General features: G+C 42.6%; 1 protein-coding gene and 1 long non-coding RNA gene across 8 annotated transcripts in view; both read left to right on the top strand.

The window, feature by feature from the left end:
* Positions 1–5,931: 5,931 nt before the first annotated feature.
* The window catches only part of KCTD12 (potassium channel tetramerization domain containing 12), a 45,791-nt gene continuing 27,046 nt past the window's right edge, over positions 5,932–24,676 (top strand). For 2 of the 7 annotated variants that reach the window (XM_059684863.1, XM_059684862.1), the window contains exon 1: positions 5,932–7,158. In XM_059684863.1, coding sequence (XP_059540846.1) covers positions 6,206–7,158 — 953 coding nt within the window. In that variant the 5' untranslated portion in view covers positions 5,932–6,205. Of the gene's footprint in view, positions 7,159–21,701; positions 21,824–24,676 lie in introns of those variants that run through there. The other 5 variants (XM_059684868.1, XM_059684867.1, XM_059684866.1 and 2 more) reach the window with 4 other exon arrangements.
* LOC132228450 (uncharacterized) lies at positions 14,181–20,403 on the top strand. The gene is made up of 3 exons (XR_009451350.1): positions 14,181–14,373; positions 15,712–18,752; positions 18,995–20,403. It is a non-coding gene; the product is annotated as an uncharacterized LOC132228450 (long non-coding RNA).

Genomic DNA, 24,676 nt, shown 5'->3' with positions numbered 1-24,676 from the left:
TGCAGGGATGAGGCTGAAAACAGCTCTTCGATATCCCCTGAGATTGTGAGGGTCCTGGATTGCGAGAGGGTGGTTCTTAGGTGATGCACCCTGGAATGGGTCTCCCTCCTCTCTGGTTCTGGGTGCATCACCTGAGAACCACCCCTGCCAAGTCACCGCAGCTCGGCAGCTCCTGTGTTGAGCATCTTCCCCCTGGTGTTCATAGCTACCAGTCGGATGGTCGGATGGTTGGATGGTTGCTTAGCCTTTTATATATACAGATATAAAACACTTACAGAAGTGAGAGGCTGTGAAAAATAGTGTCTAAAAGCACAGATTCTAAAGTTTTACTGTCTGGGTTAAAATCTCAGCTTTACCTTATCATTTGCTCATTAGATCTTCTCAAAATTGGGTAAGAATAGAACCAACCTCATAGAGTTATTGTTAGGATTAAATGTGCTATTACATGGATAATTCTATTAACAGGGCTGACACAATAGTAAGTACTATATAAATGTTTGCTATTATAGCATTACTTGTTTCCTGGAAAAGCTTTAAATACTATTTATAAGAATATGAAAATAAATTCTTAAAATTTATAGCATTACTAACATTTGTTTCCCCTGGTTCTATTAGGTATACAAATAATATAATAGCAATATTGGGTTTTTCTTTATTTTTTAGACCTACTATTTTGGCAATGTCACTCATATAGCATTTTCTCTCTCTCTTTTTTAAAGATTAAGTATTGTCATACCTTTTACCAAATCTTTATTGAGATAACTTTATCCCCTGATTTACTGAAACTAATGTTATTTAATTCTCTGTTTCCAATCCCTTTCTCCTTCTGAATGCAAAAAGTCAATGATTTTTAAAGCCTGCACACAGAGAAGATCCATACACATTGGGAGGTTGATAAGTAAACTAATGTTTATTTGGGGCAATTTCTAATTTTGTCTCTTCTTTCCTCACAGCATTCATTTGAATGCATTTGCCATTCACTTATTTATACGGTATTAATTGAGCAGACTTGTCAGGCACCATGATAGGTGGTGGAAATTCATGATTCTGACCCTTGAATGGCGTTTTACAGCTTACAGGTCGCTTTCACATAAATTAACTCACTCCCAGAGGCGCTCACTTCATTTCACCCCAGTTCTTCCTCCCCATTTAACGTTATATTTCTCTTAATCTTCCTCATTCCTTTGTCAAATCTTTATTGTACAGATATTTACTAAATGAATTAGGGGTGGGCTGAGAGGGGAAGCTGATTGGAAGAGAAGGCAGTAGGTAGGGGAGGAGAAACCAATCAGATGAGATGAGGAACCCCAGATGTTTTCTGTACCCCACCCTTCAGGTTAAAAACACAAAGTTCTGTCTCTTATTAAGAAAGTACACAGAGTCACTTGCGGTTTCCCACATCCTCCACTGCCCCCTGACAATGAGCATATTTAACATATTGAAGAAACTATGGCTTTCTTTTTGTCCTTCCTTCCCTTATAAACAAGCACTCAGGTGCTTAAGTCCCATAATTAACGTTCCATAATTATAATTCCTCTTGAATTTCATGACACCAACCAGGCAAAAAAACAAAAAACAAACAAAAAAGAACATACAAAATCAACCAGGAAATTATTCTTTCAATCTCATTTAGCACATTTCATTCATTATTATGCCTCTTACCCACAGGGAAGACTTCTATAAGGAAACACCAATGACTTCCTGCAGTAGGGCTAGCTTACATTGGATGAAAGTTACACCAAGTGGAGCAGGAAAGTAGTATGCTGCTTAGGTCTAGGCATGCAGTATCTCTCACATTTGAGCTTGTACTGATCTCTTCAAGGGTCCTCTGGAGATTCACAGGATATAAGCAGATGATACAATACACAAACTTCTACTGTAAGACGTATCAAGTTCATTTCTAACAGACCCCTTTTAACTTGCTTTGCTCTCTGCCCGGAATGCTCTTCCTCCAGAATTCCCATGGCTCTCTCTTTCTTATCAGCTCAATGTCACGTTCATGGAGAGGCCTTCTCAGCCAGTCTGTATAAAGCAGTATCCCCACACTCAGGCCCTCTATCTCACTTCAAGTTTTATGTTTCATGGCATTTATTTCTACCTAAAGTGAACTTACTTATCTATAGATATATAGCTCTAAGAGGGCAGAGATTATTTTTTAACACACTGCCTGGAACATAATAGTAGACCCTTCATAAATATTCGTGGAGCAAATGAGTAAGCAACAGAAATTTATTGAATGTCTATTATATGCCAGTTCTGCTCTATGCACTGGGGATGCACAGTACTCCCTGCCGCCCCCCGCCCCCTTATCCATGGGGGATTCATTCCAAGACCTCCTGTGGATGCCTGAAACTAAACTCTATATATATTGCTTTTTAATGCAAATGATAACGTTTAATTTATGAATGAGGCACAGTAAGAGATTAACAACTGATAATAAAATAGAACAATTCTAATAATATGCTATAATAAAAGTTATGTGAATGTGGTCTCTCTCAAAAAAATATCTTATTGTACTGTACTCACCCTTCTTCTTGTGATGATGTGAGATGATAAAATGCCTCAAGTCGAGAATTTTCACCTTTTCACTTAAAAGAACCACTTTATGATTTCTCCTTGGCATATCTGAATTTCCAGCATCAGAACTCTTACACTTTGGAGCCATTATTGAGTAAAATCAGGGTTACTTGAACACAAGCACTGTGATACCTCGGCAGTCTGATAACTGAGATGGCTACTGAGTGACTAACAGGTGGGTAGCGAATACTGAGTGAGTATGCTGGCTGGACAAAGGGATGACTCACGTTTGGATGGAATGACGTGGGAAGGTCCCAGATTTCATCACACTACTCAGAATGGCTCACAATTTAAAACTTACGAATTATTTCTGGAATTTTCCATTTAATATTTTCAAACTGAAACCCTGCAAAGCCTAATGGCAGATAAGGGGGGCCCCTGTTGTAATGAATCAAACAGAACCAAATCTCTTGAAGTTTATATTCTAATGCAGGGAAATACAATAAATAAATAAAGCAGAGAAGGGGATGCTGCTTGGGTGGGGCTGTGCTATGTTAAACGGGTGATCAAGGAAGGGTCTGGCTGCAGAGACTTGAAGACGGTGAGAAGGGAGGCACCTGAACAAGGTGAGGAAGATAAGGGCAAGGGGAAATCAGACTTTTAGCAAAGGGAACAGGAAGTGCAAAGGTCCTGAGAAAAGTGGGAGAATAATGTGGTTAAAACCAGGGAGCTCCTGGGAAAGTGGGAGATGGATCTGAGACAGCGGTTCTCAACCTGTGGGTCGCAACCCCTTGGGGGGTTGAACGATCTTTTCACAGGGGTCGCCTAAGACCATCGAAAAACACACATATAATTACATATTGTTTTTGTGATTAATCACTATGCTTTAATTATGTTCAATTTGTAACAATGAAATTGGGGTCACCACAACACGAGGAACTGTATTAAAGGGTCGCGGCATTAAGAAGGTTGAGAACCACTGGTCTGAGAGGTACTAGTGGGGCAGTGCCAATCATGTAGTCTTGTAGGCCCCTGAAAGGACTCTGGTTTTTACTCTTTTTTGTTGTTGTTAATCCTCATGAGAGGATATCGCCCCCCCCCCCCAACCTTGATTTTGAGAGAGAGAGAGAGAGACATTCATGTGAGAGAGAAACATCGATTGGTTGCCTCCCGGGCCAGGAATTGAGCCTGCAACTGAGGTATGTGCCTTTGACCGGAACTGAACCCAAGACCCTTCAGTCCCCGAGGCTGACACTCTAACCACTGAGCTGAAATGGCCAGGCAGCCAGGGCTGGTTTTTTACCTGATGAGAAGCCATGGAGGGGCACTGAGTAGAGTGAGATGATCTGACTTAGGTTATAATAGGATCCCTTCTTTGTTCTGGTGATAAACACACACACACAACACTGTAGGGGGCAGAGGTGGAAGTACTAGTAGTTAGGAGGCCACGGATGCACTAATCCAGGCAAGAGGCAATAGGCGGCTTGGTCCAGGTGGTGGCAGGGAGGTGGTGCCACATGTTAATAGCCTGGAAGTGTTCGGAAGGCAGACCTGACAGGGATTGCTGATATAACGAGCAAAGTAACGGTACAAAAATAAGTACAGAATTGATACGAACAAGCCTTTTCTTAGATTCATAGAAAAGAGACTGGTTTTGTCATCCGGTGCCACTGATACAAGTAGTAGTAGCACAACCACCTAGAAATTCAGCATTGGAACTTGGAATTTTTATGTCATCTATTATCACAGAGAACAAACAAAAAAAGAGTGATCAAATATACTCAGTGTCAAAATCTGTACTTGCAATTAAGTGAACTAGCGTGAGGCTTGATCTTATTTCAGCACAGTGACATGAATAATTGTTCAGCAGACATAAACGTTTCAAAATAAAAATGACACATAATCATGAGGAGACTGTAAATCTCAGTGGGTAGTTACACTAAAGGGTAAACAAACATTATTATCAAGAACAAAGATCTCACCCCTGATTGAAGGTCTGTACTTCCAGCTGGTCTGATCCCCGCTCAGACTTCTGACCCTTTGCCTCCCAGGTTACACTGAATGCTGCCTGGGGGCTTGTTCAACCTTGCATTCTTTACCAACTGGGAAGTAGCAGGTGCACAACAAATATTCCTTGACCTGGTGGTTTCTTAACATCCTTCACTACCCTCTTTTGTGCCTGTTTCCTGCAGCGCTCAGGAACACTTTATTTACCGAAGTCAGAGATCAGATAATCACAAATGTGAAATTTCACAATGAGTTGCGCTTCAGGCGGGGCACGTGGAAGGAGCAATCCGGAAGAGCCTGGGAGCCAGGGAAGGCATCCTGGGGGAGGCGGAGTCTTCCGGGGCTGCAATGTGACAGGTGAATGCCAATGTGCAGGGAGCAGGCCTTAGAAGGCCAGAGGCGATTTAGGAAAAGGCCTTCAAGTGTAAGGCCCTGAGAGTAGAGGGAACCTGGAAAGGACTGAACGGAATGAATGACCCAGGCGCGCAGGAGAGCAGGGTCGCCTGGACCTTTGGGAGGGTAACAACGCAGGGACCGAAAAGTAGTTTTTGTAAATTTCGTTAGATCCGCAAAACCTCTGAGTTTTATGGCGCGACTCAGCAAGGGTTGAGAGGGACCGGGAGACGGAGCCTTCCCCTGGCCTCGCTAGACTCTTTCCGCCGGGTCTCAGAGGCGGAGGCTGCGGGAGGAGGTCGCTCTCCCGGGAAGGCACAGCGAAGTCACTCCCTTTTTTTCACCGAAGTGCCCCGTTGCCATTTCCGCTTACTTCCTCCAATTCAGAGGTCTCCCAACCAATGCGTTTGCCCGATCTTAACCCAGAAAGTAAACCATCGGAGAGCGTCCTATGGCAGGTCACCGAGGCTAGCTTGCTTTTTGTTTCTAGGGGGGCGGGGGGGGGGGGTTCCTGGCTACTCCTCCATGCGAACCCAGTGGCTGGGCTGGGGCGGCCCCCTCGTATCTGCAGATGTTTTGTCTCCCGAGAACTTTCAGCAACGCGACCACCGACTAGGGCAGTGCCACAGCCCCAGTGTTGAAAGCGGCGGGTTCCGGAGGCCGCCGCCCACTTCCACACGCGGGGGAGCCGGGAAGTTGACGTCCTCCTTCCAGTGTCCCCTGGCGCCGGGTGGGGCTGGGACGGGAAGGGGGTGTGGGGACCACCCCTCCGAAGCAGGCTCCCCTTCTGCAGGGGCCTGCACCAGCTGTGTCTGCTTACTTGGGTCAAGAAAGAAAGTTGGGCGGGAGTGGGAAGGGGCTGGAGCGCGGGGTGGGGAGGAGAGAAAACCGGTACTCGGCCCGCCCCCACGAGCTCGCGAGTCTGGGTGGAGCCAGCGGCCGGGCGCGGCTTCGGCGTTTAAAATGCAAATCGATTCCCCTCTCCCCCGCCCCCCTCCCGCCCCGGGGAGCCAGGCTCCGCCGCTCCGCAGCCGCCCCCGCCTCCTGCGCGCCGCGGCGCCCCGAGCGGGCGGCTCTACTTAAGCGGCGCGCGGGGCGCGACCTGGCACTCGCCTGGAGCGCGCGGGCGAGGCGGGCGGAGCGCACCGGAGCTCCCCGGGCTCACAGCGGCGCGCTCGCACCGCTCGGCTCCCGGGCTCCGGGCTGAGCGAACGTCCCGGAAAGGCGGCTGCAGCTCCCGTGCGCGGCCCCGCTCCCTGCACTACCCCAGCCCGGCCAGCTCTTCGCCATGGCTCTGGCGAACAGCACCCGCGGATTACCCAACGGGGGCGGCGGGGGCGGCAGCGGCTCCTCATCCTCCTCGGCAGAGCCGCCGCTGTTCCCCGATATCCTGGAGCTGAACGTGGGGGGCCAGGTCTATGTGACTCGGCGCTGCACGGTGGTGTCGGTGCCGGACTCGCTGCTCTGGCGCATGTTCACGCAGCAGCAGCCGCAGGAGCTGGCCCGGGACAGCAAAGGCCGCTTCTTTCTGGACCGAGACGGCTTCCTCTTCCGCTACATCCTGGATTACCTGCGGGACTTGCAGCTCGTGCTGCCCGACTACTTCCCCGAGCGCAGCCGGCTGCAGCGCGAGGCCGAGTACTTCGAGCTGCCCGAGCTCGTGCGCCGCCTCGGGGCGCCCCAGCAGCCCGGCCCGGGGCCCCCGCCGCACCCGAGGCGCGGGGTGCCCAAGGAGGGCTCGCTGGGAGACGAGCTGCTGTCGCTGGGCTACGCGGAGCCCGAGCAGCCGGAGGGCGCCTCGGCCGGGGTGCCGTCGCCCACGCTGGAGCCGGCTAGCCGCAGCCCGTCCGGGGGAGCGGCGGGCCCGCTGCTCACGCCGTCCCAGTCGCTGGACGGGAGCCGGCGCTCGGGCTACATCACCATCGGCTACCGCGGCTCCTACACGATTGGGCGGGACGCGCAGGCGGACGCCAAGTTCCGGCGAGTGGCGCGCATCACCGTGTGCGGCAAGACCTCGCTGGCCAAGGAGGTGTTCGGGGACACCCTGAACGAGAGCCGGGACCCCGACCGGCCCCCCGAGCGCTACACCTCGCGCTATTACCTCAAGTTCAACTTCCTGGAGCAGGCTTTCGACAAGCTGTCCGAGTCAGGCTTCCACATGGTGGCGTGCAGTTCCACGGGCACCTGCGCCTTCGCCAGCGCAGACCAGAGCGAGGACAAGATCTGGACCAGCTACACCGAGTACGTCTTCTGCAGGGAGTGAGCTCCCCAGACCCCCTCCCGACTCCAGCGCACCCATTCCCCCTTCCTTCCCGCCCGGCAGAGGATTCTAGACTCCCCTTCCACCCCACGCCCTCCTGTTCCCCCTGTTCCCCACCTCCAGTAGCTGGGCTAGTCCTCCTCGTCTCCCACTTGAGAACCTGGAGCCGCAAACCCTTTCGGCTTTTTCGTCTTCTTTGGACCCCACTTAACCGAGAGAGCCCAGATATACTCCCCCCGCCCTTGCTTCCTCTGCCCCCTGCCTCAGACCACCCCTCCCCCAGTTTGCCCTTCAGTCTGGATCTAGTGGGGTAGTGGGGTCCAGAGTCACCAAGTACCTGGGAATGATGGAATTGTTCAGAACTTGACTGGACCCTGTCCAGCGTGTAGAAGATTTCTTAAAATCTTCTCAAGCCCTTATGACTCATTCCAGGTTTAGGAGATGAGAATCGATAACACCGGGGACAGTGTTTTTCGCCCTCTTCAAAGGTAGAGTTTTAGAAGGCTGGATGAAAGACTGGACCTGGAATGAGGATCCCCTGAAGGCAGTTCAGTGACTGTAAATGAATAAAGTTTCGAAAAGTTACAGGTAGATGTAGGAGAAGAATCTAGTGCTGGCACAGTGAAGGATCATATCTTCTCCACGCAGAAATAAAGGCCTTCGCCTGTGGCCTAAACTTGTTACTCGGAGAACGTGACTTCCAGCCTGAGGAGGCACCTTTTTTCCTCCGCTCACTGCAGGAAGCCCGTGGTTGGACGGGTGGACATGGCAGCAGTTCTTGGCAAGAGGGAGAAAGAGTCCTGCAGCTGACAGGGGCAGGACAGCCCGAGTCACCAAGCTCTTCGGGGGAGTCACCCCGGCAGTACTCAATGGAGCTGGGTAGTAATGCACGTCCTGGGGATTAGGAAAGCCCAAGTATTCTTGCAGTGAATGGCAGTAGCTCTTAAGACTTGGGGGGTGGGGTGGGGAGGGAGGAAGGAAAGAAGGAGGGATGGGAAGGGAGGAACAGACATACTCATTTATTATTTGGAAGTTGGAAGTTTGTACCATCCGTTTGAGTACATGCACATTAAGGAAAAAAAAGTACACAAAAACACACAAAGCATTTTATAAAGATGAATAGCATCTACTCTTCACTGGCAGTTGATTGAACTGTTTTGAGTCCTAAACTTAGAAGTTGCTAATACTTATATAACCTAACCAAAGAGTTACCCAGTAGGGTTTACATTATTGAACTTTATTTTCTGGTTGATAATACATCCTGAATTTAAAAAAAAAATCTTATTTACTTGAGCAAACAAAATGTGTTTGATTTTGATTACTTAGACTTAAGATCTCTTATTAAAAACCCTTACTTTTCCCAAGCCCAGTCAATGTTGACTTCTGGGCAAACCTGAAAATTAGAAAATGCCATTCTTGTATGTGGATTATTTGAAGTGAAGGTGGAATCTTTGTGAGTGACAGAGCTGCAGAGAAATAGAAACACCAAGGGCTGCCCATCTGTAGAAAGCTGTAAAAGGGGATGTTTTAAAATGAAGACAAGCAGTTAAAAGTGAGCTGAGCCATAAAATGGTGTTTTGGGTAAACGCAACGGAAACAGAAGGAGACCTGGTTGCCTTACACCTTTTCTCTAACATGGAATAAATTCCCACTGCATATCCCGTCTATACCATACGTGAAAGGAAGTGAATCCTTATCTTCCATGCTGTGAGGCTCCTTTGAGTATTCTGTGATGACTGAGAAGCCTTTCTTTTTTCATTTATTTCAGCATTTTCCTCTGGAGTATGTTTTTTAAGATTTTGTAAGAGTCTCTTTTCACTGTTCAAATTAGCGCTATTTTTCCTTCTTTTTAAAAATGAATCTTGTACTGTATCTTACTAGGTCCATAACAGATGTTAAGAATTGGAACTGTTTTATTCTTAGACTCATGTGATCCAATATGTATATACCATATATAAACATTTTACACAAATCATTTAGTTTTTTAATTCATTCACTAATGCTGTAATATTTCCTGTATTTGCCCCCAGTAACTTGCATCAGATGGTGTTTATACTAAGCAACAGGTTTTGATGAGTTTCTTATGTCCTTATCAATGAAGAAATTGGGTTAGGAAAAAATTCATAATTATAAAACTGAGTTTGCTCCGTATTGTTTTGCTTGGATATTAGTTGTATACTAATATGTCGATTAGCTGTTTACTTAAATCAAGGTACCTGTATTTTTAATCCATTGATTCTTTTTTTTTTTTTTTTTAGTTGCGATAGAGAAAGTTTTGAGGTCTTTTATTGTGGTTGCATTTTTAGAAAGGTAAAGTTGGCTTTATATACAGAGACAGTAATCCTAAGGGAAGTGGAAGTAGACAGCCAGGAAGCCGTGTTTGCCTCCCTGTTGAGTGTGATCTCAGACTAGGTAATGCATCAGAACTTATCTCTGTTTCAAGCCTGAAATGATTTAGAAATGTTGCTCTCTGGCCAAATATGAGTGTCACAGAGACTTCTCTGCCCATATGGTATTCTGTTAGATTACTCAACAAAAATCACATAGTTGAGAACATCTTAGAGGGCCAGATAAAACCACCGACATATGGCAAGACTCTGAGGTTCTGATTTTTCCTTGTTAAATCTGCACAACTCCAGGAGTGATGGGAAACCGCTAAAGTTTTGTCTCTGCCACGTAAGTCATAAGTTTTATCTTATAAAACTTTGAGTTGAACTATTCCATACCAATTTTACTGTGCCCCCATCCTTGCTGCCCTGTAATGCTCCCCTCCCCCATTTCATTATCTGAAAGACTGGGAATGTAATGGTTAGAAACAGTAAAGTGACTTCTTTTTCAAGGAATGACTGTCCCCTCTAAAGTTGGGAGTGGATACCAGAGAGCATTCTACTTTTAGCCCAAAGTAAAGGCTGGGTAAGAAACTCATTTTACATTCGGTAGAGAGTATAACAGGTAAGGATGACTTGACAGGGGCACTTTTGGGCCCTTCCCTCCTTGTGCTTTGGGACAGAGAAGGACTACAAAGTGGCTACAGTGTTTGTTGGTTGTTACCTGTGAGCTTAGATGGAATATTGAGATTTGAATAAACCCTGTGAAGACACCACTCAAATAACTTGGGAGAATGTCATAAATTATTCAGGTAATTATGACTGCATTATCCTGATTCACTGTACATGCATTTACATATGTAATGGCTTTAATAACCATTTGACTCCTAAATACAACTGAGTGACATTAGATTTTAATAACAAATTAAAATTTTTTTAATTTTTTAAAAAAGAATACATGTTGACAGTGGTGGTTAAAAAAACAGGTACCATGTTTAATGCTTTTGCGCCTAGTGTTTAACAAGTTGTCTGTTTTTTAATACATGTAGAATATGAACCAATTCACTCTAATTTTTCAAATTATATGTTGTGGAAAATATTCCTTGAAGATGTGAGACTTAATGTTTGTTTTTTTTATTTCCTCTTCAGTACTGTTTTTGTTCTTGTGTTTGTATTTGGCTTTTTGTATTGATCACAAAGTGATAATTTACAATACAAGCCAAAATTGTCTTCTCTGTCAATCCAGAACCATATATATGGGGCCTATTGCTTCTCTGAGGAAATGCCTACTCTGTGAATTCTCAGACAAAATAGGCAACTGGCCATGCTCATAACATATTCCAATTTTCATTGGAATTTTCTATGGAATGTTACTATTGTATTGAAGCCATGTAAGGTGAAGCTTTGATAACTTCTTACTTTTTAAATTATGGTAAATTCTAACCTAAGATTCAAACATTTTTGTATTCCACATGAAAAATGCTAAATTATACTGCAGCATTTAGAAAGTGTTGACTGGAGGGGTTGAATTCCTTAAGAATTTCTTTTACAGTTTAAATCATAAATACTTTTCTCAGTTGACTTAAATTTCTAAAATAGTAAACTGAATATTTGTATTATAAACCTACCAAAGTAAACCCTTTGGAATTCTCTCTCTCTTTTTTTTCCTTACTGTAAGTCATTTAAAAACTCAATTAGTTTTCTTAGATGACTAATCTTGTCTCTTGAGAAATAAATAAAACACTCTTGTGTTTCCACTGGCTATACTACCTGAAATAGGGTTTCCTAGAGCCAGAAACAAGTTATGTTGAAGTTAACTTTACTTTGTCACAAGTTTGGATAATAAAAATCTAAGAGTATTAAAGTTTGAAGATTGAGATTTTTCTACTGGGGCCCTTGAAACTTGGAAGAAATTCAACCAGAATATCTACGTTACAGTATCATTTTGTGTGGTAGGAAGATGGACTCTAGTTGACTAAGAAGTCTTGTTACCTTATACATTTTGTGATTTCCCCCCCCAAGCCAAGTTTTTAATTTTACATGTATTTTGACGTGTGTAAACATTAATTGTAATGTAAACTATTATACAACTGTCTTTGTGACTTTATAGGCAGGCAGATTTTGCTATTACTATTGAAAACAACTGATGACAATTCATTTATGACCACACAAGCAGCATTAGTGACATTTAATGATAAAAGGTTAAAACATTCATCATGGATGTTAATTTTGAAGATGTAAATTATGTATTATTTCCAGGCATCTGAAAAACTTATCTACTAAACAATGTAAGATTCCCACAGAGCTATCTGGAATTATTAGATTGTTAAAAATGTTGTCATATATCATAGAGCCATTTTCTCAAAAGAGAAGGGGAAAGGGAAAAAATTGATTATACGATTACTAGAATTTTCTAACAAAATGGAAAGCCAAGAAAAATATCCCTCTATATTTTTAGAAAGGCACTGATGAAGTCTTTGTAGACATGCCCAAAGTTTAAGTGAGAATTTCTTCAACTATCTAAATGCTCTAGAGATTTTTGTTCTCCCTGTTCACAACCAGTTGTATAACAGAAATACTCGATACTGTTTTCCTCCCAGTGTGTGAGTAATGAATCATTGATTATGTGACTTGTTATATATTCTATTAAACACTAAAGAATAAAACATTCACTCCTTTATTTCTTTTGGCTCCTGGGTATGGATTGGCTTACACACTGGTCTGATTTCATTTAAAGGGTTTTCTGAATACTGGAAATGCTTCCCAAATTGTTGTGGGGCTAATGATTAACGTTTTCCATCCGAAGAACTCTTCACTGTGCAATTGGCCAGCTGGGCCAGTAGTCAACAAGCTGTTTCCTCAGAGTTTATTGTCAAGAACACCTGTTGTCAAGGTGGTTTGGTACTCAATGTGGAGGGGAAGTTTTTCACAAACATTTTCCCTGACCTCAATCTTTGCAACATATGCAAATTATTCTGGACGTGGGGAATGTAGGTAGAGATGACCTCTTAAAAGTTTGTAGGGAAAAGGAAATAGAAACTGTGAGATAGGTCTTAATAAAAAGTACAATTCATGAAGGTAAAACTCTAAAGAATGTTGGGGGAGGTTCTGCATTTTGGATATAGGGGTGCATTCTTGAATCCCCTCCAGTCATTGATGTCCCTCCTCTTGCAAGAAAGCACAGTGCCTCCCAGACTGAGAAATCTCTGAAGCTGGAACCAGGCCACACCAGCCTGGGTCTGCTGGGTCCTGGCCCAGGAAGCTGTGAGTCGGGCAGGGAGAGTGAGCCAGGCTTTGCCTTTCCGGTTTGCTTTCGCCTGTACTTCCTCTAGATAGTTTTTGTTTTAAAAGTGTGCATGTGTATGAGTATAAATAAACACACATACACAAGTTAATTTGTGAAAAATTTAAGCAATACAAGACTAATAAAAAGTAAATCTTCCTCCTTCAATAATCCTTTGTTTTTTTTTCCCAGGGGTAACCAGTCAGCCAGCGGTATATCATATATAGATATATCTATATCTATATCTATATCTATATCTATATCTATATCTATATCTATATCTATATCTATATCTGCAAATATATGGACTCCTTGCCTTTATTCTGTTCAATAGGAATTACTTCTATTCGGTGCCTTGCTTTTTTCTTTTAACCACATATCCTAGAGTTCTTGGAGTGCCTGTGATGAGGTTCAGGGCAGTCTGTTTCATAATATACACTTTGGCATGTGGATTATTTTGAGCTGAAGACAGTTGAGACCCAACAGACTCAAGAAGAGCTTCTTACCTCTCCCTTAATTGCCTGACATAATTTAGACAAGGGGCCTATAGGAAGAAAGCTATTAGCAGAGAGAGCTCTTTCCTCTTATTAATGTCTTATGTCAATTTAATTATTAGATCAGCCAAAGAACGTAGAAGGGCAAAGGGGACAAGTTTTCCTGTCATACACATTCATGAACACATAGCAATGATCTACCTCCTTTTATTTGATGGCTGCATGATACTCCTCATGACATGCCATTTCAGATGTGCTGTAATTTGTCTTACCAGTCCTTTCTTGATAGGTGTTCAAGTTTCCAGGTATTTTGGTTCTCCAAAGCGTACTGTATTGAATATCTTTTTACATATATGCTAGTATATCTCAGGCTTTCTTTTTGGATGAAGTTGTTCTAAGAGAGAAATCACCTGGAGGTACTTTTTTCTTTAGGGGCTATGGAAACTAGGATTCACTTGCAGTTCTCAAGGGAATGGGGAAGATGGTGCTATGAAAAAACTCTAGAATCATTTTAGGTATACAAGTATGAAGTTTTATATAAATTTAATATTGAGGAAAAGTCCACCTCCCTTTTTTTCTATTTCTGAAATTCCTCCTCCTTCCATTTCTATTCTAGTTTTTTAAAAAATAATTATGGCCAACACTTGTTTTTTAGGAATCTACACTAATAAAAGGGTAATATGCTAATTAGACCAGGAGACCTTCTGGATGTCCGTCCGGAGAAAGCCATGGTGGCGGGGCGGAGGCAGAGGTGGTTAGGGGCGATCAGGCCAGGAGGGGAGGGCAGTTGAGGGTGAGCAGGCCAGTGGGGGGGGCAGTTGGGGGCAAGCAGGCCAGCAAGGGGGACAGTGGGGGCGAGAGGCCAGCAGGCAGAGTGGTTAGGGGCGATCAGGCAGGCAGGCAGGCAGGTTAGCAGTTAGGAGCCAGCGGTCCTGGATTGCAAGGGGGATGTCCGAATGCTGGTTAGGCCTGTGGGATCAGGCCTAAACCAGCATTCGGACATCCTACGAGGGGCACCAGATTAGAGAGGGTGCAGTCTGGGCTGAGGGACACCCCAACCCCCACCCCCCGTGCATGAATTTCGTGCACCAGGTCACTAGTATAGTATATAAAGAGGAGCCATAATGTATCCCATACTTCTTTTTTTTAAAAATATATTTTATTGATTTTTTTTACAGAGAGGAAGGGAGAGAGATAGTTAGAAACATCGATGAGAGAGAAACTTCGACCAGCTGCCTTCTGCACACTCCCCACTGGGGATGTGCCCACAACCAAGGTACATGCCCTTCAGTCTGCAGGCTGATGCTCTATCCACTGAGCCAAATCGGTTAGGGCATGTATCCCATACTTCTTAATGAGGCACCTCTTGAAGAATTAGAAAGAGATGGGAATCTTTAGGATAAATATGGAGTATACTGTTCTGGAATATCAGGCTAATTGAGATTTGTACATATGAGTTGAGGAATTATAGTCATGTGCTTTTTAATGACTGGGATATATTCTGGGAAATGCATTACTAGATGGGTGGTTTTATCATTGTGCAAACATCAGAAAGCACACTTACACAAACCTATATGGTATAGACTACTACACACCTAGGCTACATGGTATAGACCAGTGGTTGGCAAACTGCGGCTCGGCAAACTGCAGCTCATGACTTCTGCGCATGGGCCACGAAGTTTCCATCGCACTGTACGTGTGCGCCCGCACGTGGTATTTTGTGGAAGAACCACACTCGGGGCCAAAGATCCGCAAGTGGCTCGTGAGCCCCAGTTTGCTGACCACTGGTACAGACTATTGCTTCTGGGCTAGAAAACCTGTACAGCATGTCACAATTCCGAATACTGTAGGCAATTGTAACACAATGGTAATTGTATGCCTAAAAACATAGAAAAGAATAGTTTTGGGCTTTTGGTCAAGATAGTGGTGCAGGTAAATGTGGTACTCTCCTCCTCCCACGACCACATCAAAATTACAACTAAATGCCCTGACTGGTTGGCTCAGTGGACAGAGCATCAGCCTGTGGACTGAAAGGTCCCAGGTTTGATTCTGGTCAAGGGCATGTACCTTGGTTGTGGGCACATCCCCGGTAGGGGGTGTGCAGGAGGCAGCTGATCGATGTTTCTCTCTCATCGATGTTTCTAACTCTCTATCCATCTCCCTTCCTCTCTGTAAAAGATCAACAAAATATATTTAAAACAAAATTACAACTAAACTACAGAGCAGCCATCATTCAGAATTGCCTGATATCTAGCTGAACTAGAATCCTACCCCTAAGGATATAAAGGAGAAGCCACATTGAGACTGGTAGGAGGGGCATAGAGGCATAACAGGCTGGTCCCACAACACATGTGGCAGATAAAAACTAGGAGGAATATCTTGGTTGCGGAGGTCTTCTCTGATGGGGGAGGGTTCCCAGCCCAACACCAGGCATCCCAGTCCAGGGTTCCAGTGCCAGGAAGAGAAGTCACCATAACTTCTGGCTGTAAAAACCAGCTGGTATTGAGACTGAGTGAGACAAAGGGCTGCTGGAGTCCCAGGCAGTTCCTCTTAAAGGGCCCACATATGGACTTACTCAGACTTACACCCTCTGAGTTCCAGTGCTGGGGCAGCAGCTTGAAAGAGTTTGGTAACATACAGGGGATAATTGAATTGTCTGGCATAAGGTGAGAACTGGAGGGGAAGCTTTCTCCCAGGTGGAAGTGCTGGAAGAGGCCATTGTTTTCTTTCTGAGTCCTCCTCCACAGAGCTGGCAGGTGCCAAATCTGAGTCTCCATAAACATAGTTTACCCTGTTCACCCTGTCCTGGTGATTTCCTGAGACCTGCCCCAGTAACTTGTGGGCCCACCTAATCTATTTCCAGTGGTATTTCCATGTGAATGGACTGTCTTGGTTTATGCTTCAGACTTTCCTAAAATCTCTCAAACAAGTAGCATCTTGCCCTGTACCTCTCACCAAGTGGCCCCAGGCCCAGCACTAGTAGCAGCCAGCCTTAGTTAGCAGCCTGGCCTCTCCTGGACACCTCTAAGCCCAGCACAAGTAGCAGCCATCTGCAGATAGTTTTATTTCAGATCGTCCTGGGCAGATAATAGGCCATGGCTGACCTTGGCTTGCACCTCTCAGGCAGCCCAGAGCTAGCACACCTGGTGGATAGCTTCAGACCACATCAAAACACCACCCAGCCACCTCTACAAGTGACAGACTCAAGGGCTGGACTCAGTGGGCAGCAGAACCTCTCTGAATTAAGTCCTGCTCTGTGGGGTGGGCTCCTATAAAGCTGATTCTCCACTGTGGTTGCAGCCAGTCCTTGTAGCCAATGGACTTTGGAGTACATCACTCCCATTGATGTGCCAACAGTAATCAATGCCCAACTACAACAGAAGGGTGTACACAGATCATGTAGAGGGAGGTGCACCTGGAGACTCCAGCTTGGGTAAACAGGGAGGTTGTGTCCCTGGACCCTACACCTACTACATAAGCCTGGGAGACATAGCATCTCTACTTAATACATAGAAACAAATACAGGAAAGCTGCCAACATGAGGAGACAAAGAAACATGTCTCAAGTGAAAGAACAGGACAAAACTCCAGAAAAATAACTAAACAAAATGGAGACAAGCAATCAACTAGATGCAGAGTTCCAAACACCGTGTAAGGATGCTCAATGAACTCAGGGGAAGAGTAGATGAACTTAGAGAGAAAACTTCAACAGCATAAAAAACAACAACATGGATACTATAAGCCAGTCAGAAATGAAGGACATAATAACTAATATGAAGAATAATTTACAGGGAATCAACAGTTAAGTGGGTGAAGTCAAAAATCAAAATAGTTATCTATAATAATAAAAAGCATTATATGCTAATTAGACTGGACATCCTTCCAGATGTCCTTCCAGACGATCTTCTGGACGAAGCCAGGGCTGAGGAAAGCCCAGGTCCTGGGTGCCTGCTGGCAGCCAGGAGAAGGAAAGACTACTCTTGCGTGAATTTCATGCATTGGGCCTCTAGTTTGGAATATAAGGAAGCAAAAAACACCCAATCAAAACAGCAGAAAGAAAAAAGAACCCTGGCCCCCCTCCCAAATGAGAATAGTGTAAGGAGCTATGGGACAACTTCAAGTGTACCAACATTTGCATCATAGGGGTGCCAGAAGGAGGAAAAGAGAGCAAGAAATTGAAATCTATTTTAAAAAATAATGATGGAAAACTTCCCTAACCTGTCATGCAGTTTTACCTGAGATTTGTTGTTAATGGCCGTTAGAATACACTGGGCTTAATTTATGTCAGCTGGGACTCAGGGGGAGGGCAGAGCCACTCCCTGAGGGCGGGACCAGTCAAAGACTGGACGCCACTCAGTCTGACTCTCCCGCCCAGTGTTAAGGGGATGGATCTCATGATGTCAAAGGCCCACCCTGATGTGATGTAACTTCCTGTAATTCAAGTATATAATAAATCAGCTTTCAGAGCTGGCTCTCTCTGTGTGTTCTGTCCCTCCAGAGGGCTGGTACCACACCCAGCCCACACTTTTAATCTATTTTATGTCTGTCTTTCATTATTCTTTAATCCCGAAAGCGCCTCCTACTTGCACGAACCGGTTCAAGTCTCCCCCTCCTTGTGGGACTCTGAGAGGAGACCTCAGCCCAAACACGCCCGTCATATTTGTTTGCAATAATATAGGGAACACCTTGTTTCAATGAGGAACTCTTTTCTCCTGTTAATCTTTAGATCTCATCAAGAGACATTTGGAGTCTTTAGTGAGACCTAGTCAATCGTAAGTACTTTATAGAGCACTGGTTCTAATGCATCAAGAATCCCGAAATAGCAATGCATTCTTTCAGCTTCCAACAGTCATTAATTGAGCCCCTAATATATTTGAGACATAGCCCTCTCCTTTCAGGTGTTTTCCTTTCCTTAAACAACAGAGAGCAAAATTATGAACTGCCAGTTAAAGGGCCTTTATTTCTGGAACAATCAGGTATCACAGAAAACAGTATTGTTGGGCCTTATACCTTTTTCATGTTTGGAGTTTTATGACCATTATCTTTCCTCCTGCAATCAATAAAAATGCACCTAATAATTACTAAGAACAATTCCCCTCCCCCCATTTTTCAAAGTGAAAAGGGTGAAGCATAATAATGGCAAATTTTAAAATTAGATTTTGGACTTTTCCTTTATGATAGTGACTGATAACATTTCTTAAGTTATTTATAAATTATTCCTCATTAATTCATTATTATTCTCCATGCTAATACTTTTTGGGTGAGTGAGGAGAAGAATCCAAAGCAAGAGCAAGCTCTCATTTCTGTGTACAGAAGGAAAAGGAAGAAATAACTTTTTGTTCAACCTTTTTCTTTCTTCCTTAGAAAGCATTGACTAAAAATCACAGGGTAGAATGCGGAACCTGAAGGAAATGAAAGTAGGAATTTAGACTCCTGGGTGACTTGGGTTGTTTGCTTCTACTTTATGGCGTGGTCTTAGTTTTAGTCTTCATTCAATTTTTTAAAAAATATATATTATTGATTTTTTACAGAGAGGAAGGGAGAGGGATAGAAAGTTAGAAACATCGATCAGAGAGAAACATCGATCAGCTGCCTCCTGCACACCTCCCACTGGGGATGTGTCCGCAACCAAGGTACATCCCCTTGACTGGAATCAAACCTGGGACCTTTCAGTCTGCAGGCCAACGCTCTATCCACTGAGCCAAACCGGTTAGGACTTCATTCATTTTTGACATCTATTTGCACATTCATAGGCAGGGGAAAAGTGCCTGTTTCTTTATATTTGCCTTAAAGCTCAACACAGTGCCTAGCAAATAATAGATCATTAATAAAAACTTGTTGAATGAATGAATGCTCATGTTAATTTATCCTTTTTTTTATGTATTAGGAAGAAAAAAGAACTAACTTAAAATTTGCTCTTTTTTTTTTGGTAACACTACCAAGAATCAATACTTCTTCTTTATACATAAACTAGAGGCCCAATGCATGAAATTTGTGCAAGAGTAGGCCTCCCTTCCCCCAGCTGCTGGCACCGGTTTCCTTCTAGCACCCGAGACCCGGGCTTCCCTCCAGCCACTGGCAGGCACCTGGGATCTGGGCTTCTCTCCAGCTGCCGGCAGGCACCAGGGACCGGGGCTTCCCTCGCAGCCCTGGCTTCATCCGGAAGGTTGTCTGGTCTGATTAGCATATTATGCTTTTATTATTATAGATATATTTCTTGGAGGAATTGTGACTACAGTTTTATAAGTAAATACATAAAAACGACTATCCTTTTTTTTGACTTGAAAGTCAAAGAGATTGATATGAGACAAACTGATTTGGGTTTTTTTTTCCAAATAGTTATTAGGTGGTAGCTACTTCAATGCCTGAAATGCTTGACAATGTTTTGATTTTATGATGGAAGTCAAGTTCACTGACAGTCATATTATAGGTTTTTCTCTGGGGCTGTTATTTGTTACAGAGTTTTGAAAATATTAACTGGAAAATTTCAAGAGGTGCCTCTTAAGAGCTGTAGAAAAGAAATTTGATCTCCCTGAAATGCTAGAGTATACTGTTCCAAATGTTCTGCTGGTGAGAGTTGTGGGTTTTTAAAATGATAGTAGCAAGGACTATTAAAAAAAATAAATGATCTGTGCAATGATGTTCTGACCTTAGACTAGCTGCTATGTTCTTTTTTTCTCTTCTGCTTAGAACCACATGTTTTCTTATTTATTTATTTATTTATTTATTTATTTATTTATTTATTTATTTATTCTTTATTGTTGAGAGTATTACAGATGTACCTGCCCCCCCATTTTTTCCCCTCATTGTCCTCCACCCCCTGCCATCCCCAGGCCTTCACCACTCTATTGTCTGTGTTCATGGGTAATGCATATATGCATATAAGTTCTTTAGCTAATCTCTTCTCACCTCCCTCCCTCATTTCCATTGAGATTTCTCAGTCTGTTCCATGTTTCCATGCCACTGATTCCATTTTATTTATCAGTTTATTTTATTCATTGGATTCCTCATTCATTTATTTTGATTTTTAGATTCAGTTGTTGATAGGTATGTATTTATTGCCATTTTATTGTTCATATTTCCTCCTCCTCCTCCTCCTCCTCCTCCTCCTCCTCCTCCTCCTCCTCCTCCTCCTCCTCCTCCTCCTTCTCCTCCTCCTCCTCCTCCTCCTCCTCCTCCTCCTCCTCCTCCTCCTCCTCCTCTAGAAGATCCTTCAACATTTCATGTAATATTAGTTTGGTGGTAATGAACTCTTTTAGCTTTTTCTTGTCTATGAAACTCTTTATCTGACCCTCAATTCTAAATGACAGCTTTGCTGGGTAGAGTAATCTTGGTTGTAGGTCCTTGCTATTCATCGCTTTGGATATTTCTTGCAACTCCCTCTGGCCTGCAAAATTTCTGTTGAGAAATCAGCTTACGGATGGGTCCTCCCTTGTAGGTAACTAACCACTTTTCTCTTGCTGCTTTTAAGATTCTGTCTTTGTCTTTAACTTTTGTCATTTTAATGATGTGGACCTCGTTGAGTTGATCTTGTTTGGTACTCTCCTGGACTTGTCTATTCTTTTCACCAGGTATGGGAAATTTTTTTGTCATTACTTCTTGAAATAGGTTTTCAATTTTTTGCTCCCTCTCTTCTCCTCTGGCATCCCCATGAAGTGAATGTTGGTACCTTTGAAATTGTCCCAGAGGCTCCTTACATTATCTCCATATACTTGGATTCTTTTTTTCTTTTTGCTATTCTGATTGGGTCTTTTTTGTTTCCTCACATTCCAAATCACTGATTTGATTCTTGATGACTTCTACTCTACCATTGATTCCAATGGTAGAGTAGAAGATGTAAATTACTCTTCATTTCAGTTAATGTATCCTTCATTTCTGACTGGTCCTTTTTCGTGTCTCACTAATTTCCTTGAAATTCTCACTAAGTTCCTTGAAGGTCTCATTTAGTTCTTTGAGTATCCTTATAACCATTGTTTTGAACTCTGTACCTATTAGTTTGCTTGCTTCCATTACATTTAGTTCTTTTTCTGGAGATTTCTTCTGTTCTTTTATTTGTGACATGTTTCTCTGTCTCTGCATTTTGGCTGCTTCCCTGTGTTTGTTTCAGAACCACGTGTTTTCAAAGTATAAGTTCTCTCCAAGTTTATGTCAGAAACACAGCTGTTAGGTCAAAGTTTTGCCGACTAGATCTGAGAATGTTACTTTTAAAATGTGTGCAAGAAACAGCAGCAATACTATAGGTTGAATGTTTATGTAACACGCCCCCCCGTCCCCCCAATTCATATGTTGCAATTCTAAGCCCCAATGTGATGGTACTTGGACATGGGGCCTTAGGTCATAAGGGTGGAACCCTTATTAAATGGAATTAGTGCCCTTATAGGAGAGACTCCAGAGAGATCTCTTTTTTCTTATTCCATGTAGATACAGAGAGAAGACATCCATCCATGAATCAGAAAGTGACCCCTGATCAGATGCTGAATCTGCCAGCTCCTTGATCTTGGACTTTCCAGCTTCCAGAACTATGTGGAATAACTGTTTGTTATGTAAGCCACTCAGTCTATGGTATTTTTGTTAGAACAGGCCAAAGTGACTATAACAAGGTTTCACAATAGTGAAACTTCATTATATTGTTGTTCTATTTCTTGTCTATAATGTGTAGTTTCCTTCTCCCAGAGTCTTAGAAGAGTTATCAATAAAGTTTTATGTAATTTAATTCTAGATTTTACTCAATGTGAGGAAAGTAAGGGAAATCAATACTTTTGTTTTAGTTTCTGATTCTAACAGATGAAAAGAGTCTTGAGCTCGAAACTTTTGACCTTTGTCTTTAACCCACTCTATTTTATAAACTAAGATGTAACTGATAAATCTATCAGTGACTGCCCAGTTAAAAGGACAATATTAGCTTTCACTTAGCTACAGGAAATTAACCAGAAATTGTCATTAGCCAAGAAAGAGCAGAGAGAAGGGAGTCACCGTCTCTTTAAAAAAGTTGAGTTAAATTTGCCCCACACGATAGTGAAGAACTATGGGAAACTTACTCTTTAAATGTGACATGCCGCTTCTATATAGGGAAGTTTTATAACTAGGGCTAGAGTACTATAAAAGGAAATTGATCTTGGAGATATGATTATCACCACCATTAACTTCAGTCATTGTCTCTCAGAAAATGAGAGTATCTGTAGTTCTTATAAAAAAACCAAACAATGAAGAAACGTTTTTCTTAATTTCGAAGTTTGAACTTTTGTGATTGTTGGATAGTATGCTACATTCCAAAGAATTTCCATGGTCTTTATGAAATACATACAGCTAAAATAAACATTATTAATAAAACCAGACTAAGAGATGCTAAAATAAAGTTTATTAATAAAGCCAGGACTAAGTGAAGTTAAAATAAACGTTACTAATAAAGCTTTAAGAAACTCCTATCTTCCTTTGTAGTTAATATTTTGCATCTGTTAAACCAGAGACAGTCTATTGTAAAAGCTAAAGGCTTAAAAACAGCAACTGGATGAGCATACTTTTGTCTTAATATAATTAAACCAATGTCCATAATATCTTTTAAAGCAAAGTGAAATATATTTGTTAAAAATAAAAATTTAATTTTGCAGATACAAAGACATACTTGTCTTATCAATAACCCTGTAGTCTATGTACTATTCAAGGAAACCAGAAGCTGTTTGCACATGTTAAGTTCCCCTGGGCTGTTGAGGAATAAAGAAAGGACAGGGTTAGTTAAGCATTGAATAGCGGGAATGTATGAAGCATATCTATGAAAAGAGAAGAATTCTCTTTCTATATATGAAAGTTGAATTCATAAACCTGTACAGATGCTGTCCTTCAATCATTTTGGTAGACTTTACATTTATTTCAATAAGAGCTATAAGAAATTAACTTAGAACATTAAATAGATTATTAGTAGAAAGTAGGGAGGGAATATCTACTAAAAATTGTCAATGTTGGAAAAGATGAAAAAGTTCTGGAGATGAATGGTGGTGATGGCTACACAACAATATGAATGTACTTGGTGTTGCAGTACAGACAGTTAAAATGGTAAATTGTATGTTATGTATATTTTATCACAATAAAAGTACTATGAGTTTAGCCTGGCTGGTATGGCTCAGTGGCTGAGTGTCGACCTAGTAACTTGAAGGTAACGAATGGGTTCGATTCCCAGTCAGGGCATATGTCCAGGTTGCAGGCTGGATCACCAGTGTGGGGTGTGCAGGAGCCTATCAATGATTCTCTCTCATCATTACTTCTCCTGCTCTCTCCCTCTTCCTTCCTAAAAAAAAAATTATATGAGTTTAATGAAGATAACATGAGAAATATAGAAAGTTATAAAGAGAATAAAAAATTCTTATGTAAACCTACCAAAAGTGTCGCTGAAATCACCTCTAATTATAATGAATAGCTATGGAAAGTCACCCCCTTTTATGTGTGATGCCAGTGATGTAAATGCTCAAACACATTAGCAATTCTTCATTCGGTTGAGTTATGAATCATGCAGTAAAATCAGTCTAATAACTCTTGGTGATCTTTTAATTTCTTAAAATTTGAGAATATGTGTTTGTGTCATTATGTACTTAAATTTGTATTATGTGAATTTTCTATTTTTGATGCTTCATCCCTCTCCATTAGCCCAAATAATTAAGAGTTGCTACTCAAATTGAATTGAAATGAAATTCCACCCAATTTGGAATTTCAAAAGGCTTTGCAAGAACATTATAATTCCCATTACACAAGTGAGAGTAAGAAATGAATACTTGTTCAGGAGGGTAAGTATGCTTAGAGTTAGGAACCAACTTAACATTTCTAAAGTTAAGAAGGGTTCTGGCCTATGTGCTCTCTATTAACACCCTCATTGTTATATAAATTAACTTAGTGCTTACAGGGCTTATAAGATAAAGCCAGTATTTATGGGAGAAAGGTATGTAATGGAGAAATCATACGCTATCATCTGTAATGGGAAGATTAAGAATAATAGACACAAAAATTTGTGTTAGCTGCATTGGGGCTGGTATCATTTGGAAAGCTGAATCAAAGCTGAAGGTTGCTAACTCAGGAGGAAGAAGATGCCTCAGAGTAACAGGCTGTAAACTTGGGTGAAATTGGAACTAGGAGGAATATATATATCAGATGGCAGAGGAGCCAATTCCACTGAAGTAGTTTGGGAGATTAGACAAATAGAGCAGTGGTTTTCAATGGAGTGGGGGAATGGAAATTCTTCCCCCTTCCCAGGGATCATATGGCAATGTCTAGAGACAAGCTAGGGGAAGGGTGCTACTGGTACCTGGTGAGCACAGATCAGGGATGCTGCTAACCATCTTATTAATGTACAGGGGAGGGAGGGCAGTTGAGGGGTCCCAGATTGGAGAGTGCAGGCTGGGGTGAGGGAA

Source organism: Myotis daubentonii, chromosome 2, assembly GCF_963259705.1.
Source record: "Myotis daubentonii chromosome 2, mMyoDau2.1, whole genome shotgun sequence".
NCBI lineage: Eukaryota > Metazoa > Chordata > Mammalia > Chiroptera > Vespertilionidae > Myotis > Myotis daubentonii.
The sequence above is the reverse complement of the archived record's forward strand: the minus strand, read 5'-3'. Positions and strand labels throughout refer to the sequence as shown.